Source organism: Oncorhynchus clarkii, chromosome 12 (genome assembly GCF_045791955.1).
Source record: "Oncorhynchus clarkii lewisi isolate Uvic-CL-2024 chromosome 12, UVic_Ocla_1.0, whole genome shotgun sequence".
In the NCBI taxonomy this organism is placed as follows: Eukaryota; Metazoa; Chordata; class Actinopteri; order Salmoniformes; family Salmonidae; genus Oncorhynchus; species Oncorhynchus clarkii.
In genome coordinates, this window is record NC_092158.1 from 73,711,931 (window position 1) to 73,728,777 (window position 16,847).

Here is a 16,847-nt window from a genome sequence, read left to right on the forward strand (position 1 = left end):
AATTTCAAACCCTCTCTCTGTGTATCTATATACATAGATAGAGTATGTGGGTCATAAACAGTAGTGAAGTATTTACAGTTGGCCACTACTTCTGTAATCCTTAATCTTCTTAGCGAACTCCAGTAGTCTCATTCCAACCACAAACAGTGTGTCTTATCATGTAATAAATGTTGTTAGAACTAACAGAACATCCTTCTTGTTCATTTGAGTATATGCTTATTAAGAAAATGCTGTTCATCAGTACCTGTTTGTATTATACGATTTCCCCCTCTCAGTTAAAGTAAGCAGAGACTGCTGTTAGATTTCTGCCTGCCAAGTCCACCAGTACAGACCAGTGGTAGATTAGATTAGATTTGTCTGATTCCGGGATTTCTCCAGTAAGGTTTAAGTTAGACCTGCCTCTCTTGAACTTGACAGGGACAACACACAAACCTACCCCAAACCGACAACCCTCTCCTGTCAAACACCATTTAGCATTTCGTGCATATTTGGTAGATCTATTTATGTAAACACTACCAAATGAAAACACAGAGATGAGGTGTGAAAGATTAGAGTATAAAAATAGCCTTCGCTCCAGTTATCTGATACAGGCATTCCATGTCCAGATATAATCCTGTTACATCATGCATAATCACAATTTCTGCTTATTACTAGCTACATTTCTATTTCCAGAATTAGAGCAGTATCCGTTTGGAGTTGTCAGATTTATATTAGAAGCAGGTGATTGTGATGTACATTGCATACATGCACTTTGAAGACAGAGAATTTTCAGTGAATAGTAGGCTATTACTGATTGAGAAAGACAAAAACACAGGACACTGATAACGGCAAACTCAAAGTAAAACTGATTTCCCAACAAACTCTTTCTGCATTTAACAGCATACTGGCCTAAAACTGCTGTCAGGCTCCCTTGGTATGACTGGGTGTTTTGCGCACGTAAAAGCGGGGTATGTTGTTGAGAGTCCCCCCAACTCCCCCTCTGATCTGCTTCGTCCAATGAGCGCGTCGAGGGCGAGTCAGGCCTCATCGACGAAACGAAGGAGACGGTGGGGGAGGGTCACGTGTGTATACACTGTAGGGTTCAGTACCACTCAATTCGTAGTAAGTTGTCAACGTCCTCCCCTTTCGAGAACAAACCTCGTCAGACTAGAAACTGTGTCGCTAAATGCAGCAGTAGCCTAAGTAACTACGCAAAAAGTAATAGATCTAACTATACCGTTTTTGTATTTTTTTCTTCACGAATAGAAAAGGATACGACGTTTGTTACAAGTGAACACCAAATGTAATTACAGAGAAATGTCAGTGGAAGTACAGCAAAACCCGATGCCTCCGTAGACTTGTCGCCGTGCCAAATCTGTACTTTTCTGGTGAGTTTTCCTAAAATGTTTGTATAATTTTTCAGCAGACTGAATATTGAGTTACACACAAACATATTTCCTATCTATGTTCGGACGAAAGCATTGACTTTACTGTTTCATTTGGCTGTAGAATAAATAGGTGGGCTATGATAAAATATAGCGTGTGTTTGAATGTAGTGGTCAACAATATCCTCACAGATGTTATGTTATCTATAGTTTTATCAACTATAGATGACAGTTATCCTTGCTTAGCTCCCAATGGTCCGTAGCACCCATAGGAAATCGGTGCCGAATAGGTTACAAGCAAATGGATACAATGTATCCGCGAGTCTAGATTCTGTGACCGATATAATGATACATTGCTTTTAGTTTAGCAGGATGTATTACATTGGACAGTTCAACAAGTTACGAAAAAGTAATCAGCTTTGTGCTTTAATGTTTCTGGAAACACTTGCACAAATAGGTTTCGTAATCACTAAAGACCCTATTACCAGCAATCTGATTCATGCATAGGTAGATCATACTGTGACTATCATCTATAACATTGATTTGAAGGATGATGTAACTTACAAACATATTAACATTTTACATGAACCTACCGTTAAAGTCAGACTGGTCTCATAGACTAGACATAGTAAACGTAAATCCGGGACACTCAAATTAGTATGATAAACTGCATGACCAAAAGTATGTGGACACCTGCTCGTTGAACATCTCATTCCAAAATCATGGGCATTAGTAGGGAGTTGCTCCCCCCCCCCAGCCTCCACTCTTCTGGGAAGGCTTTCCACTAGATGTTCGAAGATTGCTACAGGGACTTGCTTCTTCTATTCAGGCACGAGCAATAGTGAAGTTGTGCACTGATGTTGGGCGATTAGGTCTGGCTCGCAGTTGGTGTGCCAATTCATCCCAAAGGTGTTTGATGGGGTTGAGGTCAGGGCTCTGTGCAGGCCAGTCAAGTTCTTTCACACTGATCTCGACAAACCATTTCTGTATAGACCTCACTTTGTGCATGGAGGCATTGTCATGTTGAAACAGGAAAGAGTCTTCCCCAATCTTTTTCCACAAAGTGGGAAGTACAAAATCGCTTAGAATATCATTGTATGCTGTAGCGTTAAGATTTCCCTTTACTGGAATGAAGTGGCCTAGCCCGAACAATGAAAAACAGCCCCAGACCATTATTCCTCCACCACCAAACTTTACAGTTGCCGCTATACTTTGGGGCAGGTAGCGTTCTCCTGGCGTTCGCCAAACCCAGATTTGTCTGTCGGACTGCCAGATGGTGAAGCATGATTCATCACTCCAAAGAACACATTTACACTGCTAGCTGTGCCACCAGAGACTCTGGGTTCGAGCCCAGGCTCTGTCGCAGCCGGCCGCGACCGGGAGGTCCATGGGGTGACGCACAATTGGCCTAGCGTCGTCCGGGTTAGGGAGGGTTTGACCGGTAGGGATATCCTTGTCTCATCGTGCACTAGCGACTCCTGTGGTGGGCTGTGCCCAGTGCACGCTAACCAGGTTGCCAGGTGCACAGTGTTTCCTCCGACACATTGGTGCGGCTGGCTTCCTGGTTGGATGCGCGTTGTGTTAAGAAGCAGTGCGGCTTGGTTGGGTTTTGTTTCGGAGGACGCATGGCTTTCGACCTTCGTCTCTCCCGAGCCCGTACGGGAGTTGTAGCGATGAGACAAGTTAACTACTAACAATTGGATACCACGAAAAAGGGGGTAAAATTCAAACAAACAAAAAAGTTGGCAGCTCTGAATTAGGATTCAAAGATGCAGAAATAATGGGGTGTCAGCTATAATTTGACACCTTGAGTTTGACATTTTAGTTTTTGTTTTATTGAACTACAGTAAGTGATGTGAATGTAATTACATCATGGGTCCCGGATCTGTACTACATAGAAATGCATAATTATGGGTATGTCATTATCTTCGTGGTGATGTATCCTGAATAGGTACACATAGGTAGAAATATGCAATATCCTCCTTTGCATTTTGGGGTATTATTCTACACATTAGCTATTATTCTAATGAACTCTGCCCCCAAACAAGACCAAATTTGGTTATTCTGGACCGGACCAAATTTCAACCAATCCTAGACTTATATGTTTCATAAGTTTGGACATCATAGTTTAGCACAGTAGAGCACAGTAGAGTACAGAGGTACCAATGCCTATAACTGTTAGAACCCCGAATTCACCCATATAGGGCTCCAGATTGTGGTGTGTGGGGCAACGATGAGGCTAGTCGCTCCTAAAGACATTGGACATTGGTACTCTTACTGTACTGTGCTGTCCAAACTTGTGAAACATAGACGTCTATGATTAGTTAAGATTTGGTCCGGTCCAGACAAACCAAATTTGGTCTTGTTTGGGGGCAGAGTTAATTAGAATCCAGCGACGGCCAGAGCAGATGCTGTTTACAGTAAATGGAAAGAGAGGGGGCTCATGGGTAGGTGTCAGTAAGAGCCGGGAGAAGTAACTTTAACTGGCAAGAGAGAGAAGAGAGAGGCAGAGAGAGGGAGGGGTTGTCCAGACTGTTTTCACACTTTCACTTTGACTACCAGACAACAGAAAGAGAAAGAATGAGCTGAACATAACAGTATGCCAGTGGAAGGGAGGACAGTAGCAGATGACCCAACTCTGGTTTGTGACTACTATGATTTTCCATTGTAGCCAATTCAATTACAGTAATTCTGTTACTGATTTTCACAATTCTGTAATTGATTTGGTGATAGAATTAAAAGTGTTAATAAATCAAAATGTGTATCAGTAAAAACATTTGTTGATAGGTCTACCTTTTTACTTGTTACATGTGCTAACTTTCATTATCCTCCCTCCTCATGAGGGCGAGAAATTCAAATCTATCAAAAACATGTGGGTTTTTGGTAACAGTGAAAAGACAGAAGGCAATGTTTCTTAAACTTACAGAAGGCAAATCATTTTGCCAAAAATAAATATAAATACTGATATTAGTTGTCAGAGATCTTTACTTCAACATTATTGTGTTTTGATGTTTTCCTAATTCCTGGTAGATGTTTTCTGGCCTCTTTTCATTCTGTTTGACCAGAAGTCAAAGTCATTAGTTATGCCTAATTTTTAAGATGGAAAATGGATGAAAAATGTATCTATGCCTTCATTTCCTGAAAATATAGACTGTTAGATTTGATTTGTCACCTAATTTGATACACATGAGTCATTTTACAAGTAAACTCATGACATGAGTCATTTTACAAGTAAATCATGGGAAACTATTTCACAGGTGGCATGATGTTCAAGAAGACTGACAGGCCATGCTCTCACAGATTACTTTGGTTTTAGAAATGTACTTGCACTGCAACCAACTACACACTTTCCTGTCAAACATACTTTTTTCAGGGTGTATTTACATAAGTCATTTGAGAAGGGGATTTTGGTTGTGCTTTGGCATCCCTTGATATAGTAGCCTACTGATATGTAACTTCCATATGACTAAATTTACTGATATCATCATGTTGTTGTTACTTAATTGGTAACTAATGCATTCAATTGTGTTTATGATATAGATGCACTTACTACTCGTTAAAAGTGTCAGTGGTGGTTAATTACAGTGTTAAAACATATATTTTGGAAAATATTCACAGATTCCTATGATTATTTTCTCCCTATTCTGCATTAAAACTGCTATTTAAAGCCCCCATGCAGTCTTTTTAATTGTATTCTTAAATCATTACTGTATGTCTAATAAATCACTGTGCGTGTTTATTTAAAAACATGTTTTCATTTATTTCCTTAAGGCTCTTTTCCATTGAAATGCTCAGTCTAATCGTGTGGCGTGTTGATACAAAGGTAAATATATTTACATACACAGCCCTGATTGGCGGATAGGATCTTCTAGACCAGGGGTGTCAAACTCATTTCACTGATGGCCAAGTGTCTGCGGGTCCTTTTTTTTCTCCTTTCAATCAAGCCCTAGACAACCAGGTGAGAGGAGTTCCTTACTAATCAGTAACCTTAATTCATCAATCAAGTACAAGGGAGGAGCGAAAACCCCCAGACACTCTGCCCTCCGTGGAATGAGTTTGACACGTGTGACCTAGACTATAGAGCCCTCAAACTCAACTCTGGACCTCGAAGCCAGTTCCACTGCTTTTAAAAAAAAAATTGCCCTTTAATCAGGCACTGATTTAGACCTGGGACACCAGGCTGGTGTAATACATTTTCAGGTAGAACAGAAAACCAGCAGGGTCTGGACCTCGTAGGGTAAGAGTTAAATACCTCTGCTCTAGATCCTTCCCGCTTACCCCTTCAAAGTAGGAGGATACATATGCAAATAAAATATGACTGGTCATTGGTCAGAATAATCAGATCTGATTATGATGTCATGCAATGGGCCAAAAACTCCATCCCACCTGAATAGGCTGAAATTCTAATAATACTGTATTATTTTGTCAAGCCATTTATGAAGAAAAACTCTGGAATGCCAATATAGAACAGAAGTTCATTAGTTTACATGAATTCATGCTTTTTTAGTAGCAGCATTCCCCTATATGAGAACTAGGGGAAGCACTCGGGTGTGTTTTTCCAAGTGTGTAGCTGACGTGTTTCTACTGGATTACATAAGAGACATATCACATTTTCCCATTTCGTCATCAACATTGTCTTCCTTCAATCACTTCACTGAGTGCCGTCCAGACAGGAATTATTGTTTACAGGAATTATTGTTTACAGGAATGATTGTTTACAGGAATGATGCAATATTTAAAAATTTTAATTTTCAAGACGTCCCTCTTTTAGACTGAGGCTGATCACTGTTCTTTATCTCCTCTAGCCTCTTGTCTAGCATTTATAGTACATAGACTGGCTTAGATTAAGGACCGGCTGGACTATCAATAGAAAGCACAGAGGTGAGGTGTGGAATAAAGTCAGTAGATTAGACTAAATTAACAGATCTATTTACTGCAATATTGTAAATAATTCTGTTTTTTTTTGCACTGAAGTAGTTAGAGAAGCCACCTGCCACATGACATACAAAATCAGAATGCATAGTTTTGCTCCTCATTTTGCTGTGATTGTGTAACAAAGTCATACTATGCCATTAATTATAATGAGTGAAAATGCACCAGGTTTTACACTGTTGAGCGTTATGGTAAATAACAAACTCTAAGCCTGCAGCACACCAGAGCGGGCACCTTAACACAAATCACACGCCACTCCCCTCGCTTGTTATGCTACCCTGAGGGAAGCGAAAGCAGGTGAGAATATCAAAGGGAGCTATTCATGAGAGCTGAATAACTTTCACAGGTGGAATTATTCATGAAACAGTAACGTGTTCTCTCATCGTTCTCAAATGTTCATGTGTGTTCCCTCCTAGCCTCTCCTCAAACGAAGTGCAACGGGGACAATCGGTGTGAAACCAGACGTGATGCCAGTGTTATCCTGTTTGGGAGAATAGCTAGATTTTTGAGCAGAGGAAATTGCTTGTATGGTATGAAATGAGTTTGAATGAAATGTTGTCCTAATCTAATTGCGGTTAGATTCAGAGTTGATTGAATGCTCTGTTGTTAGTTTGCGCAACATCTGAAAGTAAGTCTCCAAGTGTGCAGTATGATCCTTCCAAAAAGTTGCTCTAGCTATCAGACACGATTACAGACATGTATGTGCTCTCATGTGACTTCATTCAGGCGATTCTGAGAAATAGCTGTACGTTCCAGAGGGGAAGTGAGGGGTGTGAGCCTATCACAGCGTGTCACACTATTCACATCAAAAACCCTGAGATATCAAACCCATCTGTATCCCTCAACACCCGGTCTGGAGGGAGGAGACCTGCCAAAGCAGAGTTTCTCCTTTTCTACTTCTGGTAATATTAAACTAACAACATTGAACCTTGAAGATGAGTGAAATGAGCAGATTGTCTTGGATCAAGTCAGGTGTAATATCTTGGTGTTCCCATACTAAATGTGTTGTAGTGAGCTCCTATGGTTACAGCATACAATATTGGACCAGGCTAGTGTAAAACCACAGTCACGGTAAGGTTATTCACATCAAAAACCCTGAGATATCAAACCCATCTGTATCCCTCAACACCCGGTCTGGAGGGAGGAGACCTGCCAAAGCAGAGTTTCTCCTTTTCTACTTCTGGTAATATTAAACTAACAACATTGAACCTTGAAGATGAGTGAAATGAGCAGATTGTCTTGGATCAAGTCAGGTGTAATATCTTGGTGTTCCCATACTAAATGTGTTGTAGTGAGCTCCTATGGTTACAGCATACAATATTGGACCAGGCTAGTGTAAAACCACAGTCACGGTAAGGTCATTCACATCAAAAACCCTGAGATATCAAACCCATCTGTATCCCTCAACACCCGGTCTGGAGGGAGGAGACCTGCCAAAGCAGAGTTTCTCCTTTTCTACTTCTGGTAATATTAAACTAACAACATTGAACCTTGAAGATGAGTGAAATGAGCAGATTGTCTTGGATCAAGTCAGGTGTAATATCTTGGTGTTCCCATACTAAATGTGTTGTAGTGAGCTCCTATGGTTACAGCATACAATATTGGACCAGGCTAGTGTAAAACCACAGTCACGGTAAGGTTTCGTGACATACTGTTGACCGAAGGCTTTTTACAATTCAACCAGGTGTCCTATGAATGACATTTTCCCATCTCAACCAGGTGTCCTATGAATGACATTTTCCCATCTCAACCAGGTGCCCTTTATAGTGGAGAAAGCGCCTATGGGATGCCCTGTTGTGTTGATGTGCCTGTTACTGTCAGTGAAGCGTCAGTGGCGTAGCTCACATTTTTCACACCCTTAGGAATGTGTCTAACATCCCAGTCCAAGTTTTGTCATGGTCTCTTGAGAGAGAAAAGGTTCTGGAAAACCGGTGAATGAAAAGAGATTTACAGAGAAGAACTGCAGTCTATTCCAACACGAAGATTGTACTGGAATACAAGAGAAGTTAGTTGTGTTTTGATGTTCGGTGTGGGTAATTAAGAGGGGATGACGGTGTGACATAAAAGGTGATTATGTCTCAAGCACACAGTGTGCTGTGCCTTTTGATTGTTCACACACACTCCCACAGCCCGTTAGGCTGCTGTGTTCATTATTAACACACTGCCCAAGTCTCTGGGAGGACTCACACAGTCAACACTGCTGTCCCATGAATATAGAGACATTTCATGTTTTTCACACTGTATTCATACACTGTATTCTTCACATTGCTCATTCTGCAATGTCCTACTGTACAGTGCAGTTTTGTTACACTGTTTATACACACTGCGTATTTATATACTGGATTCATATTTATATGCTGGATTATAAACTGGGTGGTTTGAGTCCAGAATGCTGATTGGCTGACAGCCGTGGTATTCCAGACCGAATACCACAGGTTTGACAAAACATTTATTTTTACTGCTCTAATTACGTTGGTAACCAGTTTATAATAGCAATAAGGCACCTTGGGTTTGTTGTATATGGTCAATACACGATGGCTAAGGGCTGTATCTATAAGGCCACAAGGCGAGACCCAAATGCAGACACAGGAGGCAGATGGTTGAGCTCCGATATTTATTATAGCAAAAGGGGGAGGCAAAAGGCAGGTCGGGTACAGGCGAGAGTTCATAAACCAGGTCAGAGTCCAAATGGTACAAGACGATAAGCAGGCTCGAGGTCAGGGGCAGGCAGAGTGGTCAGGCAGGCGGGCTCAGAGTCAGGACAGGCAAGGGTCAAAACCCAGGAGGGTGAGAAAAGAGAGACTGGAAAAAGCAGGAGCTGAGACACAAAAACGCTGGTTGACTTGACAAACACAGGGATAAATACACCGGGGATAATAAGTGACACCTAGAGGGGGTGGAGACAAGCACAAGGACAGGTGAAGCAGATCAGGGCGTGACAGTATCCAAGCACTCTGCTTTGCGTCGTGCATAAGAACAGCCCTTAGCCTTGGTATATTGGCCATGTACCATACTCCTTCAGGCCGTATTGCTTAATTATATACAGAGTGTACAAAACATTAAGAACACCTGCTCTTTCCATGACATAGACTGACCAGGTGAATCCAGGTGAAAGCTATGATCCCTTATTGATGTCACTTGTTAAATCCACTTCAATCAGTGTAGAAGAAGGAGACAGGTTAAAGAAATATTTTTAAGCCTTGAGACAATTGAGACATGGATTGTGTGTGTGTGCCATTCAGACGGTTAATGGGCAAGACAAAATATTTAAGTCCCTTTGAACGGAGTATAGTAGTAGGTGCTAGGGACAGGTTTGAGTGTGTCTAGAACTGCAACGCTGCTGGGTTTTTCATGCTCCACAGTTTCCTGTGTGTATCAAGAATGGTCCATCACCCAAAGGACACCCAGCCATCTTGACACAGCTGTGGGAAGCATTGGAGTGCAACTCCGTATTAGGAAGGTGTGCTTAATGTTTTGTGTATCCTGGATTCTTATTCATATACTGTATGTTATGTTAGGAGCTAGTAACTCAAGCATTTTGCTGCACCCACTATAGGGACCCATTATAACATCTGCAAAACTGTGTACATGTCCAATAAACTTTGATTTGATTTGAGGAGAGACAGAGTCTAAGTAGGGGGTTGAGAGCTCAAGATACACACTGTTCTTCCTGTTCGGTACGGCAGGGTGTTATTCCAAAAGACGGGTTACTCACATGCCTTTGTCTTTAGTCTTGGTGAGCCCTCCCCCACCCCTTTAAACTGGAGCAGAAAACGAGTCACCTGGTGGCTTTAGAGTGGTTTTTACAAGGGGCAGTGTCAGCCCCATTTCACCTGTCTCTGGGAAAGGAAAGCATCTGGGAGTTTTTGAAATGGTAACCGTACACCCCCCCCCCCCCTGCTGCATGCCCCTCCATGCAGTGTACTCTCCTTACAGCCAGCTGCAGAGGTGTGGGGGAGCACACAGGAACACTGTGTGTGTGTGTCAAATCTAATTGTATTTTTTTGTATGCGCCGAATACAACAGGTGTAGATTTTACCATGACATTCGTATTTACGAGCCCTTACCCAACAACACAGTTAAAAAGTTAGAAAAGATCAGCTTTATACAAGGAGTACCGGTACCTAGTCAATGTCCGGGGATACGAGGTAATTGAGGTAATGTCTACATGTAGGTAGGGGTAAAAGTGTCTAGGTAATCAGGAGAGATAATAAACAGAGTAGCAGCCGCATATGTGAAAGTGTTTCTGCGTGAGTGTGTGGCGTCAATATCCGCGTGTGTGTGTGTGTGTGTGTGTGTGTGCGTGTGTGCGTGCGTGCGTGCGTGCGTGCGTGCGTGCGTGCGTGTGTGCGTGCGTGCGTCCGTCCGTCCGTCCGTCCGTCCACAGGGTTGCTTGATGTTTGTCTAAATCTAACATTTTTTTCAGAATGGCACAAATTCCCCGATATCAGGGTACTCATGTCCTCAGGCCGAAACTGAGGTTATGTAATTGAAAGAAGGAATGTTCTCTTTACTGGCTGTGGTATCTTCTTAGCCTCTTGCAGACAAAATCATCCGTCTGCTCTGTTTCCAAAACATTGTCTGGAAATGTTATTTTGTAGAAGTCTGACCAGGTCACCAGGTAAACACTACGTAATATGAGTTTGTACATATGCTTCCTTACTTTGCACAGGAGCTGCTTGTGCACCAGTTGATTCATCCAACCTTTTAAAATCATATGTTTTTTGTCTCGCGCTTTTACGAAGCATCAAACCCCATGTCTCTCTTCTGGGAATCTTATCATTGATTCTATATTTTTCATTTTGAACTGTCTAAGCTTGAATACAATGTTGAGAATTCTCCCCGTGTTCCATTCCCTCCTGACATGAGCTCTTTTGTTAGCGTATGCTTTCATTTTTTCCTGAGCAGAACTAATATGATCGGAGTTGGCATGTTCCAGTTCAGACTCCGGCAGGCAGAGTTATGTAACGGCTGTTTTAATGAGCAGCCTCTCACTGCACCGAGCAGCAGCATGACCCCCCCCCACCCCCCCACCCCACCCCCTCCATGTGCCCAGGCGTTCTCTCTGACCTTGCCCTGAACTCCAACCTCACGCTCAGTCCACTCCACACTGACCCCTCCCTGGGACCGCCCGGCCAGGCACAGGGGGGCTGCATCACATTTCACAGTCTATAAATCTACCCATCACCCGCAACATCCCGCAAACTCCTTCGCTCTCTCTCGTCTCTGTTCCTCTCGCTCGCTCGCTCACACACACACACACACACACACACACACACACAAGCCAGTGTAGTAACCTGAACAGAAGGCGCTCAAGCTTTGGAAGAGACATGGATGGGAAGAAGTAGAAGCCAAGCGGCCTGCAGAGTCAGGCGATGGTAAATAGGGAGGTCTTCATCTGGAGGGCAACAAGGGCAACTCTCCGAAGGCAGCCTGGCCCCTGCATGTTATTCTTCCATTAGAAGGGATTCACTTGCTCTGGCTGGTGAGGCCCTGAACACTGCAGAAAGAAATCACTTTTTTTAAGGCTGGAGCTGACCAATGAAACATATTGTGAGGAGTTTTTATTCAGCCAGTGAAATGCAATGAAGCGGAATTAATGGTGTAACCCAAGGCATAATAGCATGCCGTGTGTGTGTGTGTGTGTGTGTGTGTGTGTGTGTGTGTGTGTGTGTGTGTGTGTGTGTGTGTGTGTGTGTGTGTGTGTGTGTGTGTGTGTGTGTGTGTGTGTGTGTGTGTGTGTGTGTGTGTGTGTGTGTGTGTGTGTGTGTGTGTGTGTGTGTGTGTGTGTGTGTGTGAGAGAGAGACTGGTCTTGCTTGCTCTCTCTCCACAGCGTAGCGCTTTTAAAGAACCACAAGAATGACTAATAACATAGATAGTCCTAGAACATGTCTCAAGGAAACACTTGAAATGAGAAAAACCCATGCCTATTGTTTAGTTTGTGGTTTCCCACATAGAAAAATATATTTAAAACAATCTACTGATCTTCTTCATGATGGATTATGAGATTGTTTTAAAAGAGAATGGAATCGCATTCTCTCTTCATATTTGAGTTATTTTAATTCACACAGTAGGAAGGAGAGCGGGAGACAGAGGGTGGAGAACATTCTCTCTTCATATTTGAGTTATTTTAATTCACACAGTAGGAAGGAGAGCGGGAGACAGAGGGTGGAGAACATTCTCTCTTCATATTGACTTATTTTAATTCACACAGTAGGAAGGAGAGCGGGAGACAGAGGGTGGAGAACATTCTCTCTTCATATTTGACTTATTTTAATTCACACAGTAGGAAGGAGAGCGGGAGACAGAGGGTGGAGAACATTCTCTCTTCATATTTGACTTATTTTAATTCACACAGTAGGAAGGAGAGCGGGAGACAGAGGGTGGAGAACATTCTCTCTTCAGTCATCAGTGTTAATACTTGACCACACATCAGCACTTTTTTATGTAATGAAAAACAAGATAACTTAACTAATGTTGTTCTCCTCTCTCTGTCTGTCTCCAGCCAAGCCAGTGCACCAGTGCAGCCCTCTCTCAGAGCCCTAGCTATGTGGAGCTGTATAGCTTACAATGAGACGGACTCCAGCTCTGAACACCGGCTCTGCCAGGACTTTGGCCTCGTCCTTTCCGTCTTCTCCTTGTTCTACCTCATGGTGTGCTTCCCCATAGGGCTCTGCTACAACGCCCTGCTGGTGGTGGTCAACCTCTCCAACAAAATGTCCATGACCATGCCAGACGTCTACTTCGTCAACATGGCCATCGCTGGCCTGGTCCTCAACCTGGTGGCCCCCGTGGAGCTGCTAGGCCCTAGCTTCACACGATGGCCTGTGTGGGAGTACAACAATGAGATCTACATCACCCTGCTCATCCTCTTCAATATCTCCTCCCTGGTCATCATGTACTCCACCACGCTGCTCAGCCTGGACTACTACATCGAGCGAGCGCTGCCGCGCACCTACATGTCCAGCGTGTACAACACCAAGCACGTGTGCGGCTTCATCTGGGGCGGCGCCGTGCTCACCAGCTTCTCCTCGCTGCTCTTCTACGTGTGCAACCACGTCTCCACCAAGATCATTGAGTGCTCCAAGATGCAGAACAAGGAGGCTGCGGACGCCATCATGATGTTCATCGGCTACGTGGTTCCGGCCGTGGCCGTGCTGTATGCTTTCGTGCTCATCCTGCGCATTAGGAAGGAGTCCACCCCGCTGGACCAGGACTCATCCCGGCTGGACCCTTCTATCCACCGGCTGCTGCTGGCCTCTGTCTGCATGCAGTTTGTCCTATGGACCCCGTACTACATGACTCTACTGGTACACACTATAGCCGGGGCGCCGGGGAGCTACGGCAGCAACAACAAACAGCGGCTCACAATTTACTTCTTCCTGAGGTGTCTGTCGGAGCTGCTGGCCTTCTCCAGTAGCTTCGCCATGCCTCTCATGTACAGGCAGATGAACAAGAACTTCTCCCACAAGCTGCAGCGGCTGCTAAAGAGGCTAAACTGCAGGGACACACCCTGCCCTCACGAACACTCCTCAGTGCAGCAGGTGGCGACGTGAGACAGGGCCAGGCCTTACTAACCCCTAACCTCTTACCCAGGCTGCACTTATTATCACAGACCCCACAGAGCCCACAACACGTGGCCTTAGAAGTCAGCCACAGGTCCACTGCTGCCACTCTGGCTGGAGTCTTGACTTTTAATGAAGCTAAGGAATCTTCAGTGACTTTCTAGAACTTTACTTTCTTTGTCCAGTTCTGTAGCGAGAGGATGAACCAAGTAGAAACCACTAAGTGCATTAGCAAGCTTGTCACTTGGATACTTGGTTGTGAGATTGGGGGCGCAAAGCCGTTGTAATGCGGTGTCTCTTCTAATACACACATGGGTGATTCACCAACATAGGCTGTAGAGATATTGCGCTGCACACCAAAACTGACAATGAGTTATACTATTGGAGTAACAATTGTTTTTATATCTCATGTGTCAATCAGCATGTTACTACTATGCATGTAGCTGGTAGTAGGTAGGAAGTGGAATACAATCTGTTTATGACCCTGTCAGACCACCCAGTGCCCCGGAGCCTGAGGCCATGTCTCATTGAAGAGTTCCTGTCCAGCCTCGGCCACAACACTCTGGAGGGGTCTCAAATGGCACCCTATTCCCTACATAGTGCATTACATTTGATCAGAGCCCTATGTGTCCGGTTAAACAGTAGTGCACTATATAGGAAATAGGGTCCCATTACGGACACATCCTCTGTCCTCCACTGTCTTGCACCTGGAAAAAAAACGTTGCCTGCTCGTCACCCTCAGCAGTTTACACAGTACTATACATGTACCTCGTTTAATTTTACACCCCTACGGCATTACATAGGATCATGTGAACTACGGAGAGAACTCTCCACACAGCTTCTATTCAGGGTTCAGGCATGGCCAACTTACCTCTTGTGTCCTAGAATGCTCTCACTTATCTGGCTGCACACAACACCCAGTCATTGTGTGGGGAACATTTGCCTTGGCTCAGTTTATGTGATGTCTAAAAGCTGCTTAGAGGCACAGAAGTGACCTGCACAGCTGCTTTGCTATCTTGCTTCCCACTAAAGAGGAAGACTGTTTATATATAAAACATGTCCTATTTATATTTCAGCTAAATAATGAACACGCCAATCACATTTCACTCTTGTCATGCTGTGGTGATGTCCGTTATTGCATGTGATTATGTGATGGTTTGAAGTGTTGAAGTCTTTGTTGCTAAAATGAAAAGGTCAGTTTAGTCATCTCCACTTTGAAAGAGACAATACAATGATAAGCTGTAACCCATTGTTTAAACATGTTGCTTCTTGCTACTGCTGGTGTATCCAGGCCACCTCATGATAAGTATTGACTTAGTTAAAAGCTCAGCAAAACCCTTTGAGTTTTATGCTGAGGAACCCTAAAAATGAGTCCACACCCTGTTAATCATTATTTAAGCTCTGGTCAAAGTCCTAATTTCTTACAGTTGAAATGCTCTTTCTGAGCAGTAGAGCAACAGAGGGACAGATATGTCACATGTTCTGCCCTGCTACTACCAGAAACAAACAAATGGCTTATGTCTAGACTTATATTGGCTCATTTTAATTCCAGGGTTGTTGAATGATGGTAGAGTTCACTGAAAATGTCATGCAAGAGCCAGAATCCTTTTCATTGTATGGTAAAGTTAGTTATAAGCAATGTTAATCTACCTTTAGATATGACCGACAACACCAGGAAATAAAGAATGGTTAGGAATAGGAACTGAAATAGGAAACAGTAAATTCTCACAGTTAAAGATTCAGTCTGAGATCTTAGGCACTTCCAACTTCCTAACATATCACACGAAATGGATGACATGGTACACAATTATTTTCTACTTTCAGGTACCAGTTTTGTCTCAAGAGCACTACTTTCAAAACTACTGGCTGAAATGATACAAAACCTTTGGCACGTCACTTTAATGTGATTCTTAGTTTTAGAATGACAGATTCCATCACCCTTTACCTCCCCTTTATGTTGTGCCGTTATAACCCACCAAAATGAGTATATATTTTTTAAAGAACCAGTACTGTATGTTTATGGTAAACGTTAGAGTATGCTATTCTTTTAAATCCACCTATATAAGCAGAGATAAGAATGTATTTTATTTCATGAGGTTTAGCTACATAGGGCAAGATGAATCCAGTTTCAGATGTGATGCTTTTGTGACTGTGTATATACCAGTATATATGTATAATATGAAATATCTGTATATATTGTATGTTAGAGATTTACTGGAAAAACACCATGTCCTCTCACAAATACAGTATTATTTTCTCAAATATATATTTAGATACTGTAGCTTCAGTAATCTTCTCTATTGTCGGTTGAGTCAAAGACTGATTACACAATAAACTAACATGGGAATTAAACACAATGTCTGGTTCTTTTAGTTTCTCTTTGTCTTGATGTTCATAGTGTTCTTTTGACATTGTTGCTAATGTCAACTGTACAGTATCCAGTCTCCACAGTACATTGTCATGACAAATCAATGTCAAAATAGATGACATTGTAGTCCGTTTCTGAGGGTATGCTTGTGTCAGTAAACAATGCCAAACATATTTTTCATTGCTGTTTGAAGCCATGGGGATAGTGCCAGCTATAGAGAGCAGAAACCACACTTATGTGTCATCTTGCAACATACTGTAATTAGGTTTGGTTGCCCATCTGCAGAGCTTGGTAAACCATAGCCGTTTATACTGTAAAAAGAGCTTGTTTCTCCCATTGGCAGCTGGGTCTCTTTTTTTCTCCAAATCAACACACTAATCACATGGGACAGGCTCAGACAATCCCACCTGGGACCCTGTGACCTGGGGGTGTTTCCCTGCGTTGGTCCAAATACAGACCTGTCATGTTTTATATCCATGTGGTTGAAACCCAGCCTCGTCAACAGCAGAATCTACTTAAATCACCCGCACATTTTGAAATAAATCGATGCTATTTATATATTCCGATGAATTTAAGCCCCCTTTAGAGAGATGATGTTATTATGGGTTGATATCCCC

The 16,847-nt window shown here is 42.9% G+C and overlaps 1 protein-coding gene across 2 annotated transcripts; it reads left to right on the plus strand.

Annotated features, from left to right (window-relative positions):
• The first annotated feature begins 1,031 nt into the window (after positions 1–1,031).
• On the plus strand, positions 1,032–16,214 carry LOC139421230 (probable G-protein coupled receptor 146). 2 transcript variants are annotated; one of them, XM_071171917.1, is made up of 2 exons: positions 1,032–1,367; positions 12,803–16,214. In XM_071171917.1, the coding sequence occupies exon 2, from the start codon at positions 12,846–12,848 to the stop codon at positions 13,851–13,853; it is 1,008 nt and encodes a 335-aa protein (XP_071028018.1). In that variant the 5' UTR covers positions 1,032–1,367; positions 12,803–12,845; the 3' UTR covers positions 13,854–16,214. The 2 variants fall into 2 exon arrangements, with proteins under 2 accessions (XP_071028018.1, XP_071028017.1); XM_071171916.1 differs by lacking the exon at positions 1,032–1,367 and adding an exon at positions 3,853–4,005.
• Positions 16,215–16,847: the final 633 nt, after the last annotated feature.